The 19,844-nt window shown below is 35.4% G+C and overlaps 2 protein-coding genes across 5 annotated transcripts; both read right to left on the bottom strand.

Annotated features, from left to right (window-relative positions):
- Nucleotides 1-2,644: 2,644 nt before the first annotated feature.
- ap1s1 (adaptor related protein complex 1 subunit sigma 1) lies at nt 2,645-10,424 on the bottom strand. 4 transcript variants are annotated; one of them, XM_060874466.1, is made up of 6 exons: nt 10,238-10,424; nt 7,930-7,961; nt 6,222-6,400; nt 4,752-4,860; nt 4,347-4,484; nt 2,645-3,817 (listed from the first exon to the last, which is right to left on the bottom strand). In XM_060874466.1, the coding sequence occupies exons 3-6, from the start codon at nt 6,398-6,400 to the stop codon at nt 3,770-3,772; spliced, it is 474 nt and encodes a 157-aa protein (XP_060730449.1). In that variant the 5' UTR covers nt 7,930-7,961; nt 10,238-10,424; the 3' UTR covers nt 2,645-3,769. The 4 variants fall into 4 exon arrangements, with proteins under 4 accessions (XP_060730449.1, XP_060730448.1, XP_060730451.1 ...); XM_060874465.1 differs by lacking the exon at nt 7,930-7,961 and having other exon boundaries at nt 10,238-10,422; XM_060874468.1 differs by lacking the exons at nt 7,930-7,961; nt 10,238-10,424 and adding an exon at nt 9,572-9,788.
- A 974-nt stretch (nt 10,425-11,398) lies between these two features.
- Nucleotides 11,399-14,849, bottom strand: serpine1 (serpin peptidase inhibitor, clade E (nexin, plasminogen activator inhibitor type 1), member 1). Its single transcript, XM_060874464.1, has 9 exons — nt 14,737-14,849; nt 13,715-13,956; nt 13,375-13,599; nt 13,062-13,256; nt 12,707-12,905; nt 12,503-12,600; nt 12,333-12,419; nt 12,152-12,235; nt 11,399-12,066 (listed from the first exon to the last, which is right to left on the bottom strand). Exons 2-9 carry the CDS (start codon nt 13,953-13,955, stop codon nt 12,020-12,022), a joined length of 1,176 nt encoding a protein of 391 aa, XP_060730447.1. The 5' UTR covers nt 13,956; nt 14,737-14,849; the 3' UTR covers nt 11,399-12,019.
- Between the last annotated feature and the right edge of the window lie 4,995 nt (nt 14,850-19,844).

The following is a 19,844-nucleotide window of genomic DNA, read 5'->3' as shown; positions in this document are numbered from 1 at the left end:
CACCAGTTGCTGGGTTTCTTACCTGGTGATACTCCACCGAGCCTTTGGGTGCTTGAGGATGACTTTACCTGCTGAAAGTGACATGTATGCTCAATTGACATCAAGTCAGGTGATTGACATGGCCAATGCAGAACATTCCTCTTCCGTGCCTTAAAAAAGTCTAGCGTTGTTTTTTGACGTCTGTCCATCTGCACTGTGAAGCAACATCCAAAACATTGTAAATTGGGCAGATGTGGTAACAGTGGTTAAAGCATTGGACTACTGCTTGGAAGATGAATGAATTTGAACCCCAGGTCCACCTAATGTGATCTATGTAAATTTAAAGGAGGATGAACGTTTGTGCCCACTGGGCTGATTTAAGTATTTCTAAATCTTCATTAGTAGCATCTTCTAATGGCTTCTTCCAGCATGATAATGTACCATATCAAAAAGCAAAAGTCATCTCATCTCATGAACATGACAATGAGTTCAGGGTTCTTCAGTGTTGTAACCAGCTGTGAATACAGTAGAACACATGCGGGATGTGGGTAGAACTGCAGATTTACAGTATGAACCTGTTCCTGAAAAATCTGCAGGAATTGTGTGATTTAATCATTTCAACATGGAGCAGAATCTCAAAGGTATATTTCCAACATCTTGTGGAATCCGTGCTATAAAGAAATGAGGCTGTTTTCAGAACAAGCGGGGTGCTCAGAAAGAACAGTATTTATTATGCAGTATTTAATTATTAAATTTATAATTATGTTGTTAGTAAAAAAAAGTTAATGTTTGGTATAATATTTAGCTATTGGAATGTTGTACTTCATTTAAAACTATACAAGTCTAAGACTCATTTAAGATTAATACCTTTTATACTTTGCAATACATCATGAATCAGTTTCTTTTATGTTAAAAAGTAGCATATTGGAAAAAGCAAATACCCCATTGTCATATTTCAGTTTTCTGCTAAGTACACATTGGCCCACTCAAGTTGGATCATGCAATTTTCAAAATGAATGCTGCTCTGTTTGATGTCCTTGGTAGAGGAAAGTGCAAAAAATATATGACTCAGCTGTGCCAAATAAGATGGCGTTTATGTGTACGCCCACAGATTATTAACCAGAATCCTATGCAAGTGCATAACCAGAGAGCTAATACAGACATCATATTTTATAAGAACCTGTCAGGAGGTAAATATTTACATTACAAAACTAAGGTGACTGTATAAATGTTTCTTTCTTACAGATGAAAATATTAGGATTATGCAGATGGCATGTGATATGTTTTAATTGGTACCTCTATAACTTTTCTGTCCAAATAGTAATCTAATAGAATGTTCAAGACAGTATGGAAACTTTAAATTTTAAACCACTGTTGTACACAAAAATGTCTGTTTTTGAGAATTGTTTTAAAGGTTTTCTTATATCTAATTCCACATCATGTTAAGAAGTATCCTGTACTCATGAATAGCTTGTGTTGCCCCAGTGTAATACATCAATTTCTAATTCGTAAAGTAAAATAAAGGTAAATAGTAAAGTAAAAGAAAGTACAGCTTTAAAATATTCTCTGGTAAATTACTTTATTTATTAATTACTGTATTTGCATCCAAAGATTTCTCAGTGAACTGTTTGAAATGACTTTTCTACATAGTTAAAATAGTATTTGTGTCGGTTAATATGAACAGAACACTTAGTTGTACTTTTGTTTAATTGTGTTAACAATTACTTAAGCCAGACATTAACTTATTTTTTTGGACAGTGGGTCAAAGAACCCAAGAGGTAAAACTGCAAAACAATATGAGAAGGAATAAAAATGTAGACTTCCCTTCTCTAAAGTGAAGCACATAAGTGAGTTCAGAGAGTTCAGTGCGTTCCAGTTAATGTGAAAATAGATTTTCTCCACTCTCCCTCACACACATCCTATGTCTTTCTTGTCGTGATGGTGCAGTCAGTTTCACTGCACCACTGTGACAAAAGACTGGTGACTCATCCACTTACATGCTCCATCTCTCTCGATCCCATTTTCTCAGTCACTAACTCTAACGCAGTGTTACATCTCCTCTCCACACAAACAGCCAAAAACAAAGGACTGGTTTCTACAAAGAAACTGCCGTTATTTTCTTATCAAACACAAATTTTATGATAAGAGTCAGTTAATTCAGCAACGTAAAAAAGGCAAAAGAAATGCTCAATACAGACCCAAAAAGATGGTTAAAAACATTTTAGACTTAAAACCAGTTATGGACCAAAAAAAAAACAAAAAACCACATTTAAATTGTTTAAATAAAATATTAGGGGCAACACAGAAAATCGGACTGCAGACCATTTCTCTATTATTTTAACACGAAAAATAATTCATAAATACCTCCATAATTTTACCCAGCAATGGGTAAATAAAGCTGTCAGATTCTAAGACCTGGAGTTGAAGTTTTAGCATTTAGGTTTTGGTTTCATTTGAGCAATTTGCTATGATTTATTTTTATAGAGCTTATTATTTCTGTGAGAACTTCTCTTTGCATCTAATTAACACTCTTTCAGTTCTTTCAGAATCCTCATCTTCATGTAACTTCTTAAGAATCAGCTCCAAAACATGAGACAGGTGTCATGAACACCAGCAATTTGACACAGAATAGCTCGGTATTAAGGAAGAAACATATACAACACTCCTCAAAACATTCTTTTTTTTTATTTCAGACAATACATTAAAAAACTTTTTTATGTTTAAATTGTATCCTAACTACGTCACAAATGATGCCAAAGCCCTCATTTTTTAAAAAGGAGTTATTCAAATATTATTCCCTTTTTATTCCTAGACTACGCATTTACAGTCAGACGTATCTCTTTGGAAAGCAGGAAGTAGAAACAGACAAAACAGAAAAGAGGTTAGGTACCATTTTCTGGGTATTTTTTCCCTCTTGTTATTAAAATAAACATTCAGACATTGCAGATGTGGTTCATAGAACTAGAACTGAATGAATAGACCATATGCAGCAGTCTATTCAATATTCTACTGACTCAAAGGCCTATTCAATGTTTCTCTTCTATTTCCTATGTCACACATCACAGTTTATTTTTAAATCTGGCTCATGGAAAACTGCTTTAATGGTAGACTGTGCAAGCGAAAAGCACAGATACACCAGATACGCCTCCCACTCACTATAAACACACATACACTTTTTTTTTACGCATACACTCACACATACACAGATTTACTGTGTGGTCCCTATACTGCAGAGCAAGCAGTTCAGGACTGATAGGTTATCTACTTTAAATCTTGCATCACATTTAAAAATAGACATGCATGAATGGTTACAGCCAATCTTTCCTGAGCTGCAAAAATACAATCCAAGTATTTCTGAATATATTAATTTGAGATTGCAGAAATAAATAACTGCTTCTCATTGACTAAAAGCACATAGTACAATTGTCTCCTTTTGTTAACATGATAAGGCTTGATGTACTTTCAGTTCATTACAAATAAATGGCTGTGTATCGAGTTCAAGTGTCTAATCTGTATCACACTCTATAATCTGTATAGCGTGTCTTCAGAAAGAAAGTCCTGGTTAGACGCAGCTATTTAAATATTCTGAATACAAATGGGGCTGAAAAAAGTACAATCACATGCGGAACTCGAAGTATAAAAACTGTATACACACTTTCAAAACATCCCTCTATCCTGTGTCCTTTTTCATCTCATCCTTGTCCCTCCCTCCCAAAACATACTCTAATAAACTCCATTAACCTTGCCAAATGCAGTAGTAGTGGTAGTCCCTTCTAAAACTCAGTAGATTCTATGCCAGGCCCATTTCTTCCAGTACACTCCTTGGAGACTCATCCTCCTACAACAGACCAAAAAATTAATCAGGCAACAATAATTTAAGGTCATTTTTGACATGTTCATGTTTAAAATATACGTATCAACATAATAAAAAAAAAATCTAAAAATCGTTTTTAATTATAATAAAGGTTAGAAATAGTGCATTTGCTCTGCTATTTTTTGCTCATTACTGACAGGTTCACACTAAATCACCACCTTTTCTGGGTTGCTAAATTAGGCAGCATCCGCTGAGATTAGGATATTTTTAAACCATCTTGAGCTGATAAAAAGGCCCATGGTTGGCAATATACACTATGTAATAGTACAAAAATAAATCAATTATAAATAACAATGACTATATATTTGTATAGTTTAAGTCCATTTTATTTCACTGCATCTCTATATCAACCCATAGCTATATAGGCTATATATATATTCAAAATACACAGTCTTAACTAGAATGTATAGACTACAGATAAGATAAAATCAGATTTTTTAAAACCTTAACATAAATATATTTTGTGTGAAATGGCACACAAATACATACACACCTCTTGCAGCAGGTCAGCCTGTTCAATAGCTTTGAGCACACTTTTTTTGGAAGTGTCCTGAATTTCTCCCCCCATCAGAAATTCATCCAAGATAAAGTAAGCCTTCTCAAAATTAAAAATAATGTCAAGCTCACACACCTAGAGGGGAACAAATTAAAAAACAAATTAAAGAATCTCCTTAAGACTTGAAACAAAAATGCTACAGAGAAAATAGAATCAGCAATGAAGAACAAAATGGTTGGAAAAAATAAAAAAATAAATAACAGAAGAAATGGTGTGCTGAGGCCAAAACTGTGAAATGTACAGAGATATAGAACAAAGCTAATAGCAAATAGAAAGCACAGGATAGTGAAAGTGACAGAGAGATGGAATAAAAAAAAAAGGTAAACTTGAACAATAACTCACACTGCCAAAGTACTTATCCAGCAGCTCCACAAAGCGATGTATGACCTCTAGGGTAATCAGCTCATTGTCTTGCTCTTCAACTGCACAGCAGAAATAGAGACTGGCATATCTACACACACGCACACACACAAACTCCACAGGTAAGAACAGAGTCTAACCAACATGTTTCCAACTACACAATTTTATCGTCTTTAATGCGCATGCAATTTACTGATTCAATGGATTCAACCTGAATTACTGTAAAACTGTTTATCAACTTTCTGCTCTTTTTGAATATTGCAAAGCTTTGTGATAGATAACAAACAAAACAAAAAGTTAACATTACTTCATTAATCCATGTAAGAAAAAGCTACATTTTACTATATGATGGATTGTACGTTATGCCGGCTCACAACGGCTGCGTACACTGAAGTCTTTTCTGTAAGAGCCCCCTAGTGGACGTGTCTCGACATGCTACCGAACGTATACAATCAAATTTAACATCATCTGCCGTGTATTGTACAGTCAGCCAGATCAACAGTATGAAAGTAATCAAATAAACACTGAGACTGACTGCAGTTAGGTTTGTGCTGGCTCATGGAACTCAGAACAGCAGGTAAAGTGTAATAGGTGTCATGATTTGATGTGACTTGTGGTTCCTCACTGACACACAAGCAAGTCATCACACAGCTGATGTGGCAACTTCTGACATTTAAGATCAACTCAGTCCACAGAACCTCATAGAAGTGCAGAGTTTCACACTTAAACGTTACATGTGAGCATTTTACACAACTGAAGAGAACACACAAGAAGAGTTTAATCTCTGCATTTGTACGAACTACATTTCACCAGCATATAGCTGAACTTCAACAGTACCTCAAGTAAGTGTGCACATGTGGCTGTGTATTGTGCAACTATGAGACATTGTGTGATCTGTAATTAAACAGACAAGCAGGTCACCCATGTGTATACATGTTTACTAATAGACAGTGCAATAGATCTACAGTACAAAGGCACTAACTCTATAACTCTAACATATAAATTATTAAGCTGGACAAATAGTTCAGAGGCTATAAAATAAATTTATATCATATTGTAGCAGATTCTGTGGTATCAGTCAGGATAAAATTGTTGCCTTGTGAATGAAAGTCCTTTTATTTGGAGGCCTGAGGTTTACATTCCTACTATTTAAGGCAGTTATCTATTTCTGCCTATATGTAGTTGGAAGGAATAATATTTTTTTATTGAAACCACTTGGTAGATACAGAAATATAATATGGATAAAGTTTTAACAAAAGAAAAACCATTATGATCTATAAGCACACACACAGAGATATTTTTCAACAAAACTAACAAGGGGTCCAGTAGAAGTATGTCAACCAAAGGGAATAATTTAGCAATACATATATAGAGTATAATAAAATAAGCTCTATATTTGCCTCACTTAAGCCTCTGTGACACAAAGTACATATATTTATTGTGTCACCTCACCTCTTGTAGACTATCTTTAGATCTCTCCACTCCAGGAAGCTGCACATTTTGGGCTTCCGAGCCAGCACCACCTGCATGAGTTCTCGCACCATTTTTTTCTTATCACGCTCAGCTGTGGCTGTATACCACTTCTGCAGTCGCAGCTTCCCCTGCCGGCTAAACAACAGCATGAAACGCATCTACATAGAGAGACAGATGGGGGAGGGAGGGAGTAGGAGAGAGAGAGTGTGAGAGAGAGAGATTGAACAAATAGGGGACAGTTATTTATCGTTTTTTTTCTTTTGTAAGTGCAAATTTCCTTTCAAACTAAATGCAGCAGGCTATACCAGTCTACAAGCTGGCACTGCTTACTGACAGTTCGGTGCATCAAATCATTCTTGCAATGCAAATAGACCAAAGCATTCTAAGACAGGAAATAAATGTGGCTAAAAAGGAAAACTGCTAATAAAAATGGTCAGCTTCGGCTTATACAAATGTTAGGTCGTTTGGCTCCTCTGCAGCACAATTTCAACATCATTCATCATTTCAAAATTAGACCATTAGCTGGGTCGATATAGTTCACATCTGTTAAATATTTGAGAGAGTTGGAGAGTGCTGCATTAGTCCCTGTGGCTCTGGCCTACATATAACATCCTCCATTGAGCTCACTCCATCCATAACTAGCAGGATAGGTCAGAGAATCTCAATTCCATTTGTTGTTCTCTACAAGCCACTGATTATAACTGTACTAGGACAGAACACCCCATGTTTAAGTGAACCAGAGTAAATATGCACACAACACAACTGACAATATTTCTACCTCCCACAGAGTAAACTGAATAAAATGTGTGTACTGTGAATCAGTATGGATACACAACATTTATTCTGGATCATAAGCTCAACATGTATGCAGCACTCCTGACTATATATTAGACACAATACACCTTTAACACAAGTAGCTCCTACGATATTTGCCTGTGGTGATATATGATTAAAACTCATGAACTGGAGGCAGGGTCTGCGTTAACAGATGTTTTTTAGGGATCAGGGAAGTATACACAAAACAGAATTTAGAGGTTGATTTACATATGAAACAAACCTTCAGAGGCACTGGGTGAAATAAACAACATGTTATGGTCTTCGGTGTAAGAACTCTTCATAAAAGTGTAATGTTCATACAGATATTATCAATGCCAATTAAGCTAAATGTGTGACTTCGCTATATCCAAACCACAGATGTATGTCCACTCACTCTGTCTAATTAATATATTACTGTCCCCCAGGTATCATACTGATACAAGATACAAAACTATTTTTTTTTTGGGTGTCATCCTTCCTCTAGCCTGGTGTTTTCAGGAGTGTAAGAAAAAGATGAATTGAGGCCATAACCAAAAATAGCATTCTCCAAAGAGGGAAAGTCTACATTGGTCTGCTCATGAAGAACATCAGCTCTGCTTGTTCTCATTTAAAATATATATTTACCAGAATTCATCAAGAAGCATTTTGGCTATAAGAAACACACAGAGACACAAACTAAGACACAAATGAAGGCCAAAAAAGCCAAGTAATGCCAAAACAGTGTATAATCTGATTGAAAATTAATTAGTTTCAAAATAACATGCAAAAAAACATCAGCTTAAAATATGTGTTACAGCTACTGTTAATATACAAACATTTGTACAAACATAACCAGACCACAGTTTACAGCTAATCTAATGATCTTACTTACTGTGATGAATGTTCTCTGTTGTTTGTGTATGTCTAGTTTCACAAAAAAAAGGAGAGAGTACTTATATTGTAGCAAAATGAAAAGTCTACAAGATTCTAAACTGGCTAAATAATGAAATTATGCTAAAGGAATAAATGTTGAATGATATTTAGTTCATCAGGTCAAACTAGATTTAAGAGCCACAAATGAAACCTTATCTTCTTGAACATGAGGGACATAACTTCCTTGCCAGGGTAGCTGTTGAAATACAGGAAGTCTACTGATAAAGTTCCCTCTAAAGTGCACTCTGCCCGGTCATATGACTAAGCTAATAAATAAATAAATAAACAAACAAATAAATAAATTCACAAAAATCAATTTCATCAATTTGCAAGAATCAATTCCTGCTGCAATTTACATCTGGAGTAAACTACAGCACATCCGGGGAACATTTTGTTCTGTTTTATATATACTGGAATTGGTGACTTGGTAACTAATTTCGGTACGAACATACCCTTTAGCACTAAAAGCCTTTGTCTTATTTGAAAATCTTATAAATAAATAAATAAATAATCTGCTTATCGTTTATGGCAAGTATGAGTGCAAATATGCTGCTGAAGGGTCAGTGACAAATGACTAAAACAAGGACATACAGTTCCATTTTAATGTTGTTGGTATACCTCTAACCAAGATCAAGCATATCTATTAAATAACAGTTTTTGGGACCTCATTGTCACTATTTGTTGTAGGTGTCCTGTCACATTTCTTGCAGATTCCCCATGAACATCCTGACAAAAACAAACTTATTATAAAGTGCTGGCAAGCTTTTTGATAGCTTGTTTAACACCATGGAGTGGCTGTTAAATCAGACGCACTGGTCTCAGAAATTAATTTAGAATCATGTTAATTTTAAAGGGTAGGAATTAGTTTTATAGAAGTATTTCTATTAAAAAAGTATAAACATCTGAGTAGACTGGAGTGTGTTGGGACAGCGGAATGGGACTAAAATTGATTGACAATTTAGATAAATCTACCTTGTATCTTGACTATAGGACCACAACTAACACACACACACACACACATACATACATACATATACATATCTATATCTATATATATATCTATATCTATATATATATATATATATATATATATATATATATATATATATATATGATTTTAGGGGTTTGAACATTCTCAGCCTAGTAGTGACTCTTACATTTTAGTAGCAAACGAACCAGGCGGAACAGCATTGCTGCCGTCTTTAAACACTGTGCACCTTCGTAGATGTACTGTTTACAAAAACATCTTATTTTTTTCATTGAGATTGTGTCCTACCCAGTCATTATGGTTCAGTTTCTGAATAACAGGTTCAAATTGGCTGGATACACTATGGAACCAGTAAAACTAATATACAGAAACATTCCTTCACCAAAGCTGTGACTAATCTGCTCACACTAGTGCAATAGTTATTAAAACGTCACTAAAGTTATTGTCACTGCTGATGAAAATAATTATTGGTAATAATTATTAGTAATTATTTATTAGTAAATAATAATAGTAATTATTCATAATTGTTAGACAGGATCTAGGGGAGCTGACAGATGGCACAGAGCAACAGATGGGCTACGTTCATTAGAGTCAATCCTTCATAAAGTTTTACCTCCTCAAAATGGACCAAAGAATATACAAGATAGGCGTAGTGGTGACGTCACTGGGTGCAGGTAGGTTTCCTTATTTTGTTCACAAAAACTCTGCAGTTCACTGAAAGTCTGACATTTTATAAAAACATTTTAAAACAAAAAATAAAACTGTTACTACTCTTTCGGGTGATGACGCTGTGAAACGTAACGTGAACGTGAGAGATAAAAAAAAAAGTTGGCTCTTATCTAACCGGTTACTTAGCTAGCTATGCTAAAATGTTGAACTAGGAAATTAGTGCACGGGCTTTGCTCTAGCTATCGACACATACAGTTTGACACATTCGGCACATCCAACATACTGACCTACCTGTCTGTGTCTGTCTCTGTCTCTGTCTCTCTCTCTCACTCATATATATATATATATATATATAAAATTACATTACACTACACACACCATATAATAAAAAAGACGCTGAGCTAGACAAATATATATAAAAAAAATATATATAAATTGCTGTAATAATTTAGATTCATTTATCCGTTTATCACGGGCGTTACTTTCTTCTCGTGATAGTTATGTAGGTTATGATGAGAATCTAAACTAGCTAGCCATAATGCTAGCTTTAGCTCATCCGGTAACGTTAGCCGACAAAGTCTCTCGGTTTCCGGCAGGCGAATTAACTTACCATTTTCTCAGGTTCTCAAGAGCGTCCAGTGCAATCAAAATATACAAGAAAACCGTTTTAACCAGAAAGGTAAAATACTAGGTATTCATGTCTATTTTAGACTCTTAGTAGTTCGGTGGGTTCAAATGCCCCATTGAGACTGGAAAGGAAGCGTCATCAGCTCCTGTACGCATGCGCACTGCGTAATACCGCTTTAAGACTCTGTTTTCGAGTACAGAATATTCACATCATGGCTCGGTAACTAAGAGACCCGCCTTCCTGCCGTCACACGTGTGCTTTACGATTGGTTTTACGATTTGGTTTGCAGGCTACAGTTTGCTGCTCTGGTTTTATATCAGTCTTTTTGTATTTGTAATAGCCGTTAGTAAGTGTCGTGAACGAGGTGTTGTTGCCATGACAAACTCGTAGGCTGATTTTGGTTTCCATGGTGACGGACTAGGACGATCTTACGTATGCGTCTGCAGAAAAAAAGTGTTAACATCGAGTTGACGTGCAAACGTGAGATGTTGTTGTGAACAAGGACGTGTTAAAAAGTCCAACTACCGAATGTAAAGTTGAGCTATAAACGTTTTTTCTATCCCCACTCTTATTTCAGTAGAGTTTGAAACAGATGTTCCGATTTACTCTGATGTCCAAAGGAATGGAGGTTTTGAATGTTTTGTCGTTTTGCATTCATAAGGAATATTCTTCTTGAAATACCTCAAAGCAATATAGCAAGTCCAGGTAATGTACCCCAAGTCAGTCCAGATTACCCTTGGACCAATTAGTGTTGTTTCACAATACTGCAATATTGATTTGATAACCGAATTTAGCAATGGCCCCAATCCTCTCTCTCTCTCTCTCTCTCTCTCTCTCACACACACACACACACACACACACACACACACACACACACACACACACAGTATGAAATGTGTGAACACCAGGTGTCCTCAGTTGCAAATGAAATGCTGTGGGGATGTGGTAGCCTAGTGGTTAAGTCATTGGATGACTAGAAGGTTGTGAGTTTAAATCCCTGGTCCACCAAACTGGGCCCCTGATCAAGGCCCTTAATCCTTAATTGCTCACTTGTATTGAAAAATGTTGTAAGTCACTCTGGGAAAAGGGCATCTACTAAATTCGAGCAATGTAAATACCAAAATGAGCAACAAAGCACGCTGCTTTATTTTTTCATTATAAAGTATGTTTATTATAGTTTAGTACACTCCATGTACAAATATGCCATCTTCACACAAATGAAAGTATAAAAATCTTCACAAAGAAATAAATACGATCTTTAAAAAAATACAACTTTGCACTGAATATAATATGTAAAGTAAACATTTGCACACATTATTATAATATTTTCTTGCAAAAGTAAAAAAAAATAGACTCCAGGTTAAAAATATTGTTTTAGAATACTGTTTTCTTTTTTAAATTATAGGGACAATGGCTTTATAAAAACCTTAAAAATCTGTCTGTTTTTGAAAGTGCCCATATAAACATATAACAACACTAACATTTACTGTGTATTTATCTAGACTTGTGTTTTCCTTCATTGACAAAGTCTTCCATCACACACAAGACTTACATTTCCAGTTAAAAAAATACCTAAATTTAGAAATAATTTGTCAAACTTATTGACCAATTTGTTTTAGGTTTTTGTTTAAAACACTTTATAGTGGGGTTTCCTGGCAGAATTTTATATTATTGACTCTTTATATTGTTACCAATCCTGCTTACTCAGTAGTCATTTGTTTGGAGACAGTGACAGTGATCTTGGACTTAGTGCTTCTGGGATTGCTAATGATTCTGAGGTTGATTCACTTGACCTATGAACAGCACAGCACCTGTGAAATTAAACAGAGACGTCAGAATAAGCAACAAGAAACTGTTTACAAAATCCCTCACAAAAACCCCAACAATAAAACTGACCTGTTGGCTTGTGCTGTATGAGAAAGAGGAATGGACGGTTTAAAAGATGTTCTGCTATCGCCATGCGAGCGTAGATGATGACACCTACAGAGATACAGAGAAGTGATAAGATTGACCTTCTTTATCAGTTCTTATATTTAAAGAAGCAACACAATTATATTTAGGTGGATGTTATCTGTACCTCCAGCAGAAGATCCTTTGGTTCCCTCTTCATTCACCTCAAACTTTACTCTCTGTAAAATCTTCGATACATACAAAGGCTCTTCAGCTGAGGGTAATAGAGAAAATAAATAATTAATAGCAAATAATAAATATACAAAATGCATAAAGAATATATTTTTCTTTACTTACAAGTAATGCGGGAGAAATCTGCGGTTTTACTGAAGATCTCCCCAAGACCCAGTCTGCTCAGTGCTGACTTCAGATCAACTTCTGCATCTAAGGTAAACCTGGACATACGATTGGCAAAAACACCAGTATTAGGCTTGCATATAATAAACTTGAAAGAGATGCCCATGGTGTAATTTATTTGTAACATTGTAACATTTATTTTACCTGGGAATCACCAGATCTCGAGTAACCTTCCTCAACTGATCTCTCCAATCCTGAATTTTGTTGTTGCTCAGCTCTTTAGTTAGGGCAGAAAGTGGTACATCCCTCTCAAATGGTGATATGATGAGCATGCTCAGCGAGTCCCCATCATATGGTACCTCAATAACATCATATTCAATGCCTTCCTTTGAAACAAACTCACCTGGGTGGAGAGAGATAAAAACAATAAATAAAACAATATTGGCTGAATACTACTAAGATCTAACCAGTCCTTTAATTTGTTCATTCACTTATTTACCTATCTATCCAGCTTAATTTATACATTAATTCCTATTCATACTCATATATTCATACTCACCATAGTTGAACTTCTGTGTTGATCTCATCATCGGCACAGACACTTCACTGCCATTAGCTGTGTGGAAGGTCCCTTCTGCAGTCAGCCTAGGGTCAAAAGGGTTCTTCCAAAGCCCATGGAAGTGGAGAGCGTTCAACAGCACCAAACGTGTCTGGTCACTCAGCACTCCAGATTGTAGGAAATTTGGGATCATGCCTACACAAAGGTAGATGAGAAAGAAGAAATTAACTTCACGATTAACTTCAGACTTCGAAAAATATCAGTTTCTATGAGTTCAATCCTGCTCCCAAATTTGCATCACACACAAACACACCTCCGGTGTTGTCTGACATCCAGGAGTTGATGACTTTCAGGGCACTGTCCAGATGACTGAAGTCAACCTGGTGCGGTACACTCTGAAATGCCTTTGACATGCTACGTCGGAAGACCTTCTCCAAGATTACCTTCCTGTCCACAATTACAGCACTTGCCACTTCCACTCCCTCTTCACTCGCCAGGTCTCTCTGAAGAAGCCTCTGTTTGCGTGACATTCCACGATCTGTAAATGTAAGATAGTATAGGAAGTTGGAGAAATGCATAAAAATATTTTACTATATTTTATGATACAACATTTGCAAATTAATTATGTTTTAGACTGTTTTCTTGTTTCCCACCTTGCAGAGAGTAGCCCATGTGTTGTTTGAGAGTCTGCAAAGTGGAACCTTGGGCTCCCACCTGAGCCATCCCCAGCAGTGAAGATATGCCATAGGGAGACAGAATGAGATTTTGATGTGGATGGGATTGGGCAGCTTCTGAAAACACACGTAGCCCAAAATCTGTCTGCTGCTCCAGCAGATGGTTTCCCAGAGTTGACCCACAAAAGGTGAGGATCATCAGTAAACACGGTCCCTGCATCCTGCATTATGAGAGATAGCACATGCTTTTATATCATTCAAGAACTAATAAATTTTAGCGAACAAAGAAATAACATCACTTGAAAATCAAATCATTCAAATCAGCAGAGCAACATGGATGATTAAGGATACTCTTACATTCATAACACTAATACAGATTGTTATTATAACGTTAAAACAAGTGAAAACTGTTAAAATCTTAAGTGCATATGCATGTTTGAGAGTTATGCTTTTTCCACTCAGTTACAATATACAAATGGTTTAAAAGCCATGTTTTCATTTGGCTGCCTTGGCTCACCTTTCTTTTTTCTCAAAAGGTTAATTCGTAAATGTTCTGAAATACATTTGTCCACAGTGGAGATATGTCCATTTATTATATATATAATTTATTTTTAATTTGTGCCATTGTGGTTGGTTCATTGAGGTGCCTGATCACATGAGTTTGACTATTAATTCAATCGGCTTTGTTAACTTTCTACCAAAGTTAGCAAAACTATAGTTTTATCATATTTTATATTTAAATTTCATTAATTAGCATTAGTTCTTCAATTATTTTTAGAACCAACATAGATATGTAGATCAAATTTATTTCTCGGTTTAGATTACCAAACAAGTCATCTTCACAATATTAAGTGTAAGCTGGTTTCCCTTTTCTATCATTCATTAACTGACTGGACAGCAAAGTCAATTTGGCAATACAAGTATGTTTAGGCATTTTTAAAATGTGCAAAATATCAAAGCAAACTTCAGAACAAAAAACTGTATGCGAACCAAATCATTACCTGATAGTAGGTTTTGTAGGCTCTTCCAACAATTTCAAAGTCTTCTAGATGTGCCTGTCTGGCATGAGTTGAGTCTCAGCAAATTTCTCTTGTATTTAAAGGACTCAGAACTCCGCCTCTCCAGCTAACGGAAGTTATGAAGTCATATCTGTCTCTTTTTCCAGTCTGCCCCATTCCTCCTCCCTTGCTTTCACTTTACTTCACTGAGACTGTAGACAAAACTGAGTCATATGCATTCAACTAATAAATTCCCTGCAGCCGAGGATTTGGCAGTCAGTGAAACTTTTGCATGTGCTTCCTAATTTAATTACTAAATAGTTTAGTACATCGGTATTGTCTTGATGCCAGACTAGGGAAAGCAGATATTCCGCTGACCATAGATTTACATATTATGTATTACTTGGAAGAAACACAGATAAGATAGGGAACAGATAAAAAGCATGTTTTACACATGCTTTTAATGTGTATTAACAATATTCTAATTAAGCCATTCTTCGGCATCATTAACTATTATTTTGTCATTATGATCAGAGATTACACTGAAATAAATTTTCTGGCTCAAGCTGGATCCTACAGTGAGGGTAACAGACAGTACTGTACTATTATAGTTTGTACAGCATTCCAGGGCACATGCTCATGGAGAGGATCTTCAGAGGCCTGAGTTCACTTAGATGACTGAGCGTCTGGTGACACAATGATGAGAAAAACAGAACTGATATAAAATTGAGACAACTGTGTTGCTTCACATTTTGGGCAATAGTTTGTGTGGGATAATAGATAGTGGGATAAAAGGAGGTGAAAATTATGACCCGACGATAAAAGTGACCACTTGAAAGAATTAAGCAAATAAATTAATGAAAAATAAAAGAATATTCTTTTCAAAAAGTACTACAACACAAATGTAATAATTAAATGGTTGTGTGTTTGACATAAACTTAAGATTTTGAGGCTAAAGACACCCCTATAAAGCACACCACCAAATAAAAGTCAAAACACTCTATAAAAGTGATGTCACACTCTGACAGATTTCAGATGTCTACACGAGCTCTATATCACTATATCACATTCATTTCCTTTCCATGTAATCATGAAACAATTTTTTTTATTATGTACACAGTATTCCTAAATTAGCACCATTCCATATCACAAATGGAAATAAAGACCTCAAATTCAGACCCCAGTGAGATCGCCCACCTCTTTCACATTACAGACAAACATGGGAACTCACTTTGGCTGATGACTCATTGTAACCATATGGGCCAAAGACCAAGGGGATTTTTTAAAATCCATTAATGAAAGCCACTTTCTGGAGCAAGTGCGGGATCCTTTTAGATCATTTACAACTATGACATCTCTTTAGTTTTACTAGCTCATTACGGTGTCTAAAGTTTATAATATACAGTACAAGTTTAACTTGTACACAGTTACAGTTACAAGTTCAATTAACATTACTATGATCAGCAGTAACACTTTTGGTGTCTATGAAAAACAAATTAATAACTAATAATAAACAATCACTGTTCATTGCTGCAATATTAATATGTAGTATGATGTTCTCCTGAAACATGAATGGATGAATATATAATATAAGTGAATACTTTATAGTAATGTATTAGAGCATGAAGAATCAAGTATTAAATGTTATCTTGGACAATTCCATGTTCAGACACAACCGAATAACAAAATATTGAATCTGTGGATGAAGAGACAAAAGCATTAATTTGGAATTAAGGTTAATCTCTTGTTGATTTTTAACCCAAAACAGAACCTTGTAATAATAAGGTTATGAAATGCATGCATATAATTAGACTACATTACTTCATTTGCAATACTTTTAAGATGAAAATACAATCAATATGCCTTATAATGTTTTTATAATATGTTTTTACCTGACACTTTACAATATAATCTCTCTATAATCAAATAATAAAAATATATTGACCCAATGTACTTTGGTGGATAAAATCCCAAGAAACACCCAGTGCAAGTATCTCAGAGGTGTGTGTTCTCCTCTGTTACGACACAGACAGTTTAAATGTAATTTGAAAGCTGTCTCTGTTTACTTAACTTGACTCAACTTTCCATTCCTCAAAAGGCTTATTCACAGTTATTCTTAAATACACTGGTGACATGAGGAATTCACACAGATACTATTTTTGTTTGTTTCTATCTATTTGAACTGTTTGTTTGACCAAGTGATCAGATATCTTTATGTTTTCCTAAATTTTCAAAATGAACAATAATAAACTAGTCTAAATTAGAGATTTAAGCACTTATGTACGTCGCTCTGGATAAGGGAGTCTGCCAAATGCTGTAAATGGAAATGGAAATGTAAATAATATTAGCTATTTGTAACTGCAAAAAGGGTAACTATTAAAACAGTAAAATGATATTGGGTAAGGAGTAAATGAGAGAACATGAACTTAAGTGAGAGAAGTAGTGAGGGTGTGTCCAAAGGCTATGAAAGAAAACAGGAAATCTCTTCTGTATGTAACAGACAGCATACACTCCATCAGACCTCTGACCCTAACAATTAATGTGGCAGAAGATAAATTTGTGTCAGCTAATGATGACTGTACTCTTCCACATTTAGTGGAACACCACTTTGTCTGAAATATTTTTAACTCAAATAGAAATATCTGTAGATTTTTTTTTTTTAAATGCATAAGTCTTAGATGTTCATTAGAATTACTGTGTATCTAAACAAAATGCATTCATAACTACTGTATCCCAAACACACAATCTGAAGGGTCTAAAATGTGACAAGAGTCTAGAGACATCCTAATGATAAGACACTTTTAAATATTATGTGAACCTACTGTAAAATCAGCAACTATTTAACCGGGACCTTGGGCCAATACACTCAGCATCCAGTAACACAGAATTGCTCAGTAATTCCAAAATTTCTTAATGCTTAATCAGATATAAAGCATGCAGTTTTTGTTAAAACATTCAGCACAGGATGTGACCAATGGAGCAAAAGAATGGAAAAATACTAAAACATCTCATGTCATGTACACTCAGAAACAAAAAATGTTCTCTATTTTATTGTCTTTGCTTTAAGATGAGAGAGGTTAAAAATGAACAAAAAAATAATTAGTCAGTATATCAGTACGTGTTTCACATTTTCTTTTCATTGTCAACAGTAAACAGTAACATCTTACTTTTAAATTTGAGTGCTCTGACCATTGTTCATGCATTAAAAGTTAATTGACTAATGGCACAAGACTGGTGGCACCATGTACTAACATGGGCTGTGGTAGCTCAGCGGTTAAGGTGTTGGGCTACTGATCGGAAGGTCAAGGGTTTGAACCCCAGGTCCACCAAGCTGCCACTGCTGGGCCCCTGAGCAAGGCCCTTAACCCTCAGTTGCTCAGTTGTAAGTTACTCTGGATAAGGGTGTCTGCTAAATGCCGTAACTGTAAACATGGTGGAAAAGAATACAGGTATATGGGTGGCTGAATGGGTACAGATTGTATGAACTTGTTTTGTGGTTGTAGTGACTAAGGCAGGAGGTTGTACATACTGTAAATTGAAGTCCATATCTCTCTCTCATCTTTACCTACATGAACACACCATTCTGTAGACATACAATTAGGGGTGAGAAACACATTGCATCTACTTGTATGGTCTGTGCTGAAAGCAGGTTTAGAGAGCCTAATATTTATATATACAGTTATTTTTTCTTGTAAGTTAGAACTCTTAGAATCTTCTTATCTCAACTCTTATCTGAGTTATATATTCTGTTTACAATGTTATATATATATATATATATATATATATATATATATATATATATATATATATATATATATATATATATATATATATATACAAACCTTTCAAATGAATTGGATTGTGTCACCTCATTAAGGGTGTGTGTGTGTGTGTTGCCATGTAATTCCATTAAGGGTGTGTTCCTAGGATGAGTTCTGGATCACCACAACATTTATCTGGATTTGATTTTATCTGGATTATGATAATAACATAATAGTGTAAGTTATTTCTGATTTAACCTGGTTGTGCTTACTTTTACTTGTGATTCTCATGTACAGTATATGTGAATAAAGTACTTTGTTGTTCGAGTTGAACCAAGCACAGGAGCCACACCTGGTTCTACTTACTGAATCCGTCTTGGCCTTCAGTCAGTTTCTAACTGTGGCTCCTATTTTACTGAAATGAAAACCTGCAGTCATACCACCCTTTTTTGGATATATTTGGACACCCCTTTTATTACAACATACTCAAGTACTTTTCCGACACTGACTACATAAGCATTCACTATCGGGTAGCATTAAACATAATGACTGGGAAAAAAGGAACTTTGTGCCTTTCACCCTAATCAAAGCACAGTCAGCTGCACACATGTATCATTAGTTGCCACCACATGCCATTTATATGCAAGAGGAAAGACATACAAACACAACAGCTCAGTAACATGTTTTGTTGGTGAACAGTTGGTACTGTTTTGGCTTTTTTTTTTCTTGAGTATTACAAGACACTGAAAGAAATGAAAAAGAATTAGTCACTGAAGCATTAGTTTAAAGCTCAATTGCTTCAAATTAAAGCTGACTTGATTAAATGTACTCGTATAATCATGTTTCTTTCAAAACTAATGGCTTGAGACACTAACAAAGCCTTGTGGTACTTTCCTGGTGCACATGAGGTGGTCCAGGAAACAACTTCCAGACAGTTACATAACATTTCTTTGCTCTGTGTTGTCTAGACATGCACCTTGGTGACACACTGAGCCAAGATACACACCCAGTTCACGAATACAAAATACCTGTTAAAACATTTTCCAATATAAAGCAGTTCTAACAGCATAAATTTGCATAAACCAATTGAACAAAGTTTCTAATAAAGATAAAGTACATTACTCTGTGTGTGTGTGTGTGTGTGTGTGTGTGTGTGTGTGTGTGTGTGTGTGTGTGTGTGTGTGTGTGTGTGTGTGTGTGTGCGTGCTTGTGTTTTCCTAACAACGGGCTAACACTGCCAAAATCATACCCACGTTACCGCCATGTCCTTGTATAACAAATATAACCCTGTCACGGTTTGATGTACTTAAGTAAATATTAAAACTTTGAGGAAAGTAAGTGAAAGGCATT

The sequence above is a fragment of the Tachysurus vachellii genome, chromosome 7 (genome assembly GCF_030014155.1).
Source record: "Tachysurus vachellii isolate PV-2020 chromosome 7, HZAU_Pvac_v1, whole genome shotgun sequence".
Taxonomy (NCBI): domain Eukaryota; kingdom Metazoa; phylum Chordata; class Actinopteri; order Siluriformes; family Bagridae; genus Tachysurus; species Tachysurus vachellii.
Note: the sequence above shows the minus strand (reverse complement) of the source record. Positions and strands in the feature narration are given on the sequence as shown.

Excerpts from the sequence above, each read along its gene's own strand:
- ap1s1 (XM_060874465.1), bottom strand. Across the intron at positions 4,861-6,221 it reads CTAAAGATAGTCTACAAGAG|ATATGCCAGTCTCTATTTCT; the intron begins GTGAGGTGACAC and ends GCGTGTGTGTAG. Across the intron at positions 3,818-4,346 it reads AGGCTGACCTGCTGCAAGAG|GAGGATGAGTCTCCAAGGAG; the intron begins GTGTGTATGTAT and ends GGTCTGTTGTAG.
- serpine1 (XM_060874464.1), bottom strand. The coding sequence starts at position 13,955 with ATGCAGGGACCGTGTTTACTGATGATCCTCACCTTTTGTGGGTCAACT. Across the intron at positions 13,600-13,714 it reads CATGGGCTACTCTCTGCAAG|ATCGTGGAATGTCACGCAAA; the intron begins GTGGGAAACAAG and ends TTACATTTACAG. Across the intron at positions 13,257-13,374 it reads GATGTCAGACAACACCGGAG|GCATGATCCCAAATTTCCTA; the intron begins GTGTGTTTGTGT and ends ACCTTTGTGTAG.